Source organism: Xiphias gladius, chromosome 10 (assembly GCF_016859285.1).
Source record: "Xiphias gladius isolate SHS-SW01 ecotype Sanya breed wild chromosome 10, ASM1685928v1, whole genome shotgun sequence".
NCBI classification, from domain to species: Eukaryota; Metazoa; Chordata; class Actinopteri; order Istiophoriformes; family Xiphiidae; genus Xiphias; species Xiphias gladius.
Genome location: NC_053409.1, coordinates 11,412,252 through 11,421,338, shown reverse-complemented (window position 1 = coordinate 11,421,338; position 9,087 = coordinate 11,412,252). Strand labels below are relative to the sequence as shown.

Sequence of the window (9,087 nt, the reverse complement as noted above, 5' to 3'; positions counted from 1 at the left end):
CTTACTATGTCACAATGCCAGTTTCTCCTCAGTCAACAGGTTGAGGAGCAAGTTAAAATGTATTTTTGTTAAGTGTATCTGGAATAACAAATATGTGTCAACTAAAGCCTGGATTTTTAGGGCAGATATCGATACCGATTTTAGGGAGTATTCTGATATTCTTATATTAATATATATGTATGTTTGTGTGTGTGTATATATATATATATATATATATATATATATACAAACACACACACACACACACAAATGTTGGTCCATTGTAGTGGAGATGAAGTTTCGCTCTTTGTTTCATTGTTTCTCTTCACCTGCCCAGGGACTACAAATGGAAATTAGCTTGTAGCTAAATTTAGTACAAAGCATCTTTTCTCTCTATTTTAGATGAATCTATTTACAGTGGGGTCCAAAAGTATGAGACCACTTTCCCTGACACTTGCATGTATGTATTTTCACAATTTCTCAATTACTATGAGCATCTATTTCCGCATTATGTTTTGTAAGAAAAAGTTTTCATATAGGCGCACATCGGACAACATATATGACGATACCAATACAACTGTGATAGGCGAACATCGGCCGATGAAATCGTCTGACCAATATATCGGCCTGGCTGTAGTGTTTACAGATCCCAAGGAACAGCATCAATATTAACATTTTGTTGCATTGATTTCTTTATTTTTTCCATCAAAAGAAATGCACAGATCAGCAAAGCTATTACATACAAATGGCCATACAATAGCAATTTAATTTTTGTTCTTGTTTGAAGGTGTTCAGTAAAGTCTGATGTGTCATTTATACACATCGTACCTTGTTTGTTTGCAGTTATTCTGCCTTCAGCAAAAAATAAATCAAACCAATGCTGTTCTTCCATGTTCAAATGAAAAATCTCAGCCACTAACTACGTATCCCGACAGCTACTTGTTACTGCCCCAGGAAAATTACTGTACTTACATACAATAAAGAAAAAACAAAAGTTTTGCATAGCTTCATTGTAATGTAGATACAGTACAGTAAGGCACTTCATGAAAAAATTTAGGCATTTTTTTTTTTTTATCCTACATAATAAACCTTTTTTTGCCACTTCGTTCTAAAACTTCATTTCAATATGTAAGGTAACAACATTTGAAAAAAAAAACAACTTTTCCATATCACATTTTTGCACACTACATAAATCTACTATACTCCTCTGCTTTTCTTTTGGCATTAAGTCTCAAGTTCAACATTCTCAAAATATCGAAGTTGGGTTGTTGTGCATAATGTGACCGACACATTGTCCCATAACCCCACACAACCCAGTGTTTTTCAAAAAGACAAAAACAAAATTGTGCAATGATTTGGGGTTATGTGGAGTAAAAGGCAACACGCTGTCAAAAACAATTCCCAAAACTAAAAAAATTTAAATGTCTGGGCAAGTTACAGGTCATTTCCTCACAGACTGGCACTATACCAAGGGTGACAAAGGTACATCTGACATGGGTAGGAGACGTTTCTCTTATTATTTATAAAAGATAGTTTTGCCTTGTCTCTTCAGCCCAGTCCAAAGCATTGGTGGGATGACTGTGTGGTATTGTAGTTCAGCAGCTGCATGTAGGACTACATATTCCAGCAGCCCACTTAATTATGGATAGAGGTAAAGAGGATGCATCTGCTCTATCCAAGCTGATCTTCGTACTGTTTGCGGAAGCAATCTCCAGCTGGGAAGAAATCCCAGCATCGCTCCTGGTACATCTTCCACACATATGACTCCTGGACACACACACACATGAAAACCCATCCGAGTGTTACTCAAAAAAAAAAAAAAGTTATTCAAATTCTCATGCATACAAAACATGCACGGACAAGGGCGATCTTTTTTATATCCAAACTGTCCTAATTGCAATTTCAAAGTGTAATTTTCAAATAGCAAGAGTCGCAATTTTAATTCCAATTTACATAATTAACACCATCTTAACCTGCTGCAGGACAGGAAAGTTTAAGCCGGTGGAGGTAGTGTACATGATAATATAATGACAACTGTAATGAGAGCCAAGTTTATGTCAAATTTATTCAGCTGTGGTTAATTAATGTTAATTCGGGGAGTTGGCAAAATAACAAAAAAAAGATGTTTGGTCAAAGATGGTCCTGTGGAAGGTGAAACCCCACTATGTATCTTTTTTTGATTTTTGAAGAAAAAGGAGTGCACTGTGTCTTTGTGCTCCTCGTCTTTTTATACATCGACTTCAGACATGTAGCTTGGCAGGCAGCTCAGCAGTTGTCAATTATAAATGACAGACAGCTGGTGAGTAGTAGTCAACTTTTAAACACTTCATATTATATTGTCTTAAGCTCTGAACTGAGAGTTTTCAGGATTCAGGGCTTTGAGGCAGCTTGTCCTGTCGGTCTGTCAAGCTAACAAAGCAAAGCTGTCACCTTCAGATGTCATTAGTGTGACATCAAAACCGTGCTGAATGTGACTTACCAGCAGTCCATGCAGTTGTTATCAATAAATATAATGGCACTTTTGAATGTCATGAATATATATGAATATTATATTAATGTCAAGGTTGCCACTAATGTAAGATCTTGATAAATGTGAGCCAAATTGGTCGGTGTCTCTATAGAACTCGGGGAGGGCTGAAAGAGCAAGCTACTGCATCATTGCATCTAATTCTATTTGTGTAGAAACAAGATAGGTTAATGATAATGCAATCATATCCCATATCCCACACTATGCAGACCACGAATACAGGCCTGTAGTTTAACTAAAAGGAAATAATGGAATTTTAAATTGAACCACAATACTGGTCAGTAAAATGTGATATCTAGACACACACACCCAGACAGTGTCTCCAACACTGAGAGGATAATAATCGTTTCATTGTTTTTGATTGGTTGAAGATTCCTCAGAGAAAGGTCAATAGTGTAGCATCATACCGTACCTGGCCAGTGTGCTCTGTCTCATCCTTGTTGATAAGATACATCAGGAAAAACCTTTAGAAAAAAACCCAAGGCCAATGAGACAAAATGAAAATGTCACAGCAAGCTTTCACATTCTCCTACCTAAACGCACGGAACAGAGAGAAGAGAAAAGCCTTACCGAAGATTTCTACAACGCTATATTCACAAGAAATGTCACATTCTGTGTCACTAGAAGGCTTCACAATTTCTGACGCAGATAGCTAAATGAATTAACTCCATTCCATCTCCGTCACAGAGTCGCCTCTTGTTTCCCAAACCAGGTGTAAATGGCAATGGGCCACGGTATCTCTGTGGGCATCACAGCATGCCAAATCATGATGAATACTGCATTGGGGTACGCAATTACAAACCTATTCTCCAATTAAGTTCATGGCATTAAATAGTAATGAAGCAACATAATTAGGTCGCTCTCGTATCCTCTGGCCAGCTGACTGTGAGCGCAAATGGTCTGAGACTTTCTATTGTCACAGGCATTATGGAAAAACAGAGAGATAAGCAGAGAGTGCAGGGGAAACACAGAGACAGATGGAAAGAGTACCTGAAGGGATGTAGTGTTCTGGATCATTGCGGCTATTAGTGACTTTGGCCCTAATGCTGTGGTAATGTGCTGAAGCCATCAATCATATGGTTAAATTACAGGAAAACAGGCAACACACGTTCAGGGAAGATGATGATACTGATTAATATACTTGTAGTTAAAGGATATGTAAAATTATTTAAAGTGAGATACTTACAGGTAGTTGGCCAAATTGTGCTCTTGTAAGGTGTGAGTCTCAAAGCCGTGAGGTGTTGTGTCGAAATAATCATTACCGATCCCACAAATGAAGCATTTGGTCTGAGGAAAGAAAATAAAGAGATGATTGCAGCACAGAATGTCTTTTGTTTTTCTTCATATGCTTCAGGATATGAGACATAGTAATCAACAGAACAGTCTGCGTTATTTTTAAAGGGGCAGTCCGCTGATTTTACACATAAAGGTCAGTTTACACAACATTGGTTAGTACTGCTCAGTCCGTGAACAGCTGTACAATGTCTCTGATGCGCTCTGAAGTCTGATAAAATAACGCTTATGACATCATCGCGGATATCTGCGCCAAGTGAGAGCAGGAACGTCATCATTTTTTCAGCCTTTCGTGTATATATTTCTCCAAAATTTGACTTCCTTAACTCATATTTTAAACGAAATATTTATTACCTCCGCCAAGGAGGTTATGTTCTCACCAATGTCTATTTGCTGGTTTGTTTGTTTGTTTATTTGTCCGCAGGATTACGCAAAAAGTTCTGAGCCAATTTTCAACCAAAGCCGTGGAGGGCTGGGGCATGGCCCAGGGAAGAACCCATTCAATTTTAGTGTGGATCTGCCTGAAGGGGCATTAACATTGTGGGATAGTGTTTTTTACGACATTTTCGTCAGTATTTGGCCTTGGCGGAGGAATGCGCCCTACTGATTGCCATTCTACTAATCTCCTGTCAATGCAATCTCTTAAGGACCAAAAAACTAGCCAAAAGTGCATTCTGACCCTCCTGGGCCTGACTGACTGTTGCTTACAAGACTCTGAAGAGAGATGAAGCGCTCAAAAAACAAAAGCAGGCCACATGTCTAAACTCCAGATGTCCAGAAAGGAAAGGAATTTAGTTTTCTAGCAAACAGTGTTAAAGTTACAGGGGAATGTTTTTTGTAAAATATACCAGACTGAGTATGATATTATTGTGATTGAGACAAAGTATGCAAGATGAATTCCTTCCCTTGTTTTCGTTATGTAGGTCTATGGTGGGGTAAGTCAAATTTGCATATACAAATGAACTTGTATTACATGATATGATAGGTATGTGATAGCATTTTTGCTTAATTTTCAGTTAATGAGGTCAATGTATTTGATTATTTTCCTTCAGAGGACAAAAACTCCCATCCTCATTTCACCCCTGCTTCCCCTGCCCCTCTTCAGTGCAGAATGGCTGAGAGTAAAATCTCCTCTCACCTCCATGTCCTCTTTGACTTGTTCCTGCTGGTCTCTCAGCTCTCCAAACGCATCAATGATCAAACCTGCAGCCACAAAGGAACTGCTGTGAGCATACCATATACTGTACAGTATCCGTGTAATCAGTGCAACCACAACCTTACACCCCTCACTTCCTAAAAATATAATATAATATAAAAATAATATCAAGAGATTAAATTAATCTAAATAGTCATATAGTAAGTTTCAAGTTTTGTCTGGTGGAAAAAGGCACAAAAAAAGTGTGTGTGCAGTGCCTGAGCTCACCCTGGATGATGGCCAGGAGGATGACGATGACAAAGAAGAAGAAGGTAATGTCAAAAAGGATGCGGTAGAGCTCATAAGGGTCACCAGCCGGGTCCTCGATCTCATCCCCGATGCCCCCTCCTGCTCTCACCCCAACGTACATGTGGAACAAGTAGCACTGTGCAATGACAGCGGGAGTGTCAGTACACATCCGAGCTGGATCCTCAGTTTGAGGATGAATTTTAAACAACAGGTACTTCTGCAAAAATATGTGACCAATATTTACCGTCATCATGTCATCGCACTTCATGTCCGGCTCATCATCGTCCTCGCTCTTGTTGTAAAACTTCCTGAAGAAGTTGAAGGCCACCACAGTGTAGAGATAGACCACGACTGCCAGCAGGCCTACGGTCAACACCAGCTATGGAGAAAAACACAGGAATCAGTCAGTTGAGTCTAATTTAAACTTAACGTAGAAACGCACTGGACACAGCCGGAGCAGAGGTGCTGGCTCCCATTCAATTTGGATGAAAAGAGACAAAATCCTCACGAGGAACATGATGGGATTGCTGGCGGTGAGGGGAAGAGCAGGTTGTGAGAAGGGAATCAGTAGAAGTGATGGGAAAGTTCAGTTATTTATAGTAAATAAATAATATAAATATAAACTGCAGCTTTTTATTTTACATCTGAAACAGCTCCCACATTGATTTACTTGTGAGCCTGAACAGCAACAACAGTGGAAGCAGCAGTAAACTACATTTGGATTGACAGCTCGATTGATCTGCCAACAGGCAGTGTGTGGGAGTGTGGGAGGTGTGGGAGGCGATTCCAAATGGCGATGCCTCACCATTTGGGTGTATTTCCACCCTTGGAGATTGAGGTGACATTAAGTTTTGATTTGTGCCTGTGGTCAATTGACCACTGTTGCCTCTGGTCAGTTGAATCCCTGGAAGAACTGAGAGCCCAAAATGAGATTTAAATGAAGGCATTTGAGCCATTTGAACTCAAATGTCAAAGGATACTGAGTGAATTTAAAGGCCCACGTAGTGTACTGTATGCATCCTCAATTCCTTCACTTGCATCTCCTCCTTTTGCATTAACTTCTTCCAATTATCTCAAGAAAAAGAGAGGCAAGGGGATCGACACAGCACATACAGTATTTACTGACAATGACAACCAAGCATCATTTTAACATCCATCCTCCATTCTAACATGTTGCGCGGAAGGTCACACAAGTCAATTGTATGATACCAGCCAACGATGCACAGAAAGTGGTGACACAGATATTTTCCCCAGGAGCTGGTGGACCATATCAGAGTTAAAGGTTGAGTAAGATTATACAGGTGACCAGACACACAAATGCAGCGGCATGTTGCTCTGTATCTGGTGAATGTGTAGACAGGTTACAGTTTCCTAATACGTCAGCCATAACAATTCGTAAAGCCAGAAGCATGTTAAAGCTTGGTTGGCACAGGCTTGACACCAGTATCACCCAGGATGCCATCAGTGGGGCAGGAACGTGAAACTGTGGTACAACTGGCTTGTGGTTGCGCATTAGGGACTAAAGCGCCCAACCTCATCCACTGACTCTGCAGTGACCCCTGCTGCTTAGACGAAGACCTGCATCCTAACCCTCGCCCTCACCTGTTTGCCATTGTGTGTGACAGACGAGAGGATGGTGCGAAGGGTCTTGAAGCCCATGGCGATGTCCAGGAGATGGGCGGCGAAGAAGAAGTTGTTGTAGTGGCCCAGAATGGACATGGTGGTGTACCATACTAGATACAAGAAAGACTGGTAAAGAAAAAAAACGAGACGTTTATCAGATTCGATCTGTACAGTCATAATATCGTCAGTCAACTTGTGCAACCATCTGTCCATCAAATCATTCACCCAGCCATCTATAAAACCAAAAAACAGAGCAATTAATCTTCCCAACTTGGGTTGAAACTTACATTGTCTGTAAACACCACTCCCATTTTCCAGATGTGGTACTTTGTATCGATTGAGCTCAACCTGGCAACAGAAAAAAAGGTTGATAGGTGAGGTTCATATTTTCCATTTCACCTCTATTTTTGCTTCAAGCATTTCTAGCCTGTCTAGCCCGCTTTATGAGTCTGATCTCACACCATGACACCAGTGAAGCCTCCTTGGCGACAGTTTCCTCTGTAGGGTTGAAATCCAGGGCACTTTTGTCCAATCCCAGCAGCTCCGCTATCCTCTCTGCCCCATACAGGTCTCCGTACTTTTTGATCACCTACAAACAGCAGCAAAGCAGAAACAGAGAGGATGACACTGTAACTGACATCTAGTGAATATCGCCATATTTGGTTTATGTTTTGTGTGCATAACAGATCACACAAAATTACATAACCCACTTACTTTGCGTTTGACAAATTTATCCCAGTAGTTGTTCGGGAAGGAACTAATAAAAAAACAACAACAAAAAACAAATGAACATTAAGTCTTTTTTTTTTTATAGAAGATTATGACTCAGAGTTTAATAACTTTGCTGTAGCTGACTCACGGAGTATTGATGACCAGTCGGTCCCACTGTCCTTTGATGTCATCATCAGACGGCTGCTCAGTGATGTAGAGGCCGGCAAACTCCAACTTCCTCGCTATCTCCTTCTCACGTTTGAACACCACCAGAGGCACCTTTGACAGACAGAGAATTTGGCTGCATCACTGGTCCAGGAAAGCACATACAGGAACGTAGGGTTTATCACAAGATGCTGCATATCCAGCCTGTTTACTGCTGACACTGACGGGAAGTGCAGGACTGTGTATGTATGTATGTTATCACAACACAGAAGTGTACTTGCTGAAAAATAAAACTTAGACTTACACTAAGTTCTATTAATCATTCTTGACATGGTTTAAGAAATGTTAAAAAAAAAAAATCTTGTAAAATGTCAAATGCAGTATTTCTATGTTCAGTTTTTTTTGTTCAAGTGCGTAAATGCTAACTTAATGTATGAAAATTAAATCCTCTTTGGCTAAACTTATTATACCATTAATAAAAGCCACCCCAACCAAGAATATTAAAATCTACAGCGCAAACTAATTAAAAATTATGTCTGTTTTTTTGTCAGTGGCTGTTACTGTACCTTAAGGTAGTAGTATCCTACTACACACAGGAAAGATATGATAGTGTGTAGTATTGCTAGACAGCGAAGTGTTGGCGCCATGTAGCCTGTGCTCTCCTGCAGGACGAAGTACTCAAGCGCCCCTTCATCTTCCTCCTCCCCAGCTCTACCTCGATTATTCCAGGGATCTTCATCATCTGAGTAATCACCGGTTACCTGAAAGACAGTGAGACATTTTTACCAAAGCACCTCCAGCAATCTGTAATCCTTAGACTCTATTTACAGTATTATGGCTTCACTACGAGCTTACTTTGTAGAAGAGCAGAATGAAGTTGATGGCAAAGGCGACAAAAAGTGCCAGAAAGCGGAGGTTGTAGAAGTTTCTGGCAAGGTAGTTCTGTGAAAATAATAATTTGGATATAAGTTGTATATATGCAATTTATTTGTACTCTCTTAGTATGCTTCAGCTGAAACATCAGATTTATTTTTTAGGACAGCTGTGAGGGAAATATCAGACCAGCATTTTAGTCTGGTAGACTTCCAAGCCAGCGAAGAAGCTGGCCATGAAGGCCTCTGGTGGTTCTTTCCTCTGGTCGAGCCGCTTCTTGGGGGCTTTCTTCTCCTCCGCAGAGTGTTCTGGGGGGGCTTCGTCTTTAGCTTTGTCGTGGTCCTTCTTCTCACCGTCTTCTGAACTGCAACAATAAATTCTCTTTACAGATACAGATAATTACTTCATATATACAAATAATGTGTGTTTACACACATACTTGGAAATATACCCAGAGTCTACTCCTCAGTTC

General features: G+C 40.2%; 1 protein-coding gene across 1 annotated transcript in view; it reads right to left on the bottom strand.

Moving 5' to 3' along the window:
• Positions 1–711: 711 nt before the first annotated feature.
• The window catches only part of LOC120795452 (ryanodine receptor 3-like), a 108,483-nt gene continuing 100,107 nt past the window's right edge, over positions 712–9,087 (bottom strand). Inside the window, exons 89-102 of the mRNA XM_040137394.1 lie at positions 8,805–8,979; positions 8,598–8,684; positions 8,309–8,503; positions 7,726–7,856; positions 7,581–7,623; positions 7,328–7,455; positions 7,154–7,214; positions 6,846–6,992; positions 5,488–5,622; positions 5,223–5,379; positions 4,938–5,002; positions 3,693–3,793; positions 2,919–2,970; positions 712–1,746 (exon numbers count right to left, since the gene is read on the bottom strand). Coding sequence (XP_039993328.1) covers positions 1,651–1,746; positions 2,919–2,970; positions 3,693–3,793; positions 4,938–5,002; positions 5,223–5,379; positions 5,488–5,622; positions 6,846–6,992; positions 7,154–7,214; positions 7,328–7,455; positions 7,581–7,623; positions 7,726–7,856; positions 8,309–8,503; positions 8,598–8,684; positions 8,805–8,979 — 1,573 coding nt within the window. The 3' untranslated portion in view covers positions 712–1,650. The remainder of the gene's footprint in view (positions 1,747–2,918; positions 2,971–3,692; positions 3,794–4,937; positions 5,003–5,222; positions 5,380–5,487; positions 5,623–6,845; positions 6,993–7,153; positions 7,215–7,327; positions 7,456–7,580; positions 7,624–7,725; positions 7,857–8,308; positions 8,504–8,597; positions 8,685–8,804; positions 8,980–9,087) is intronic.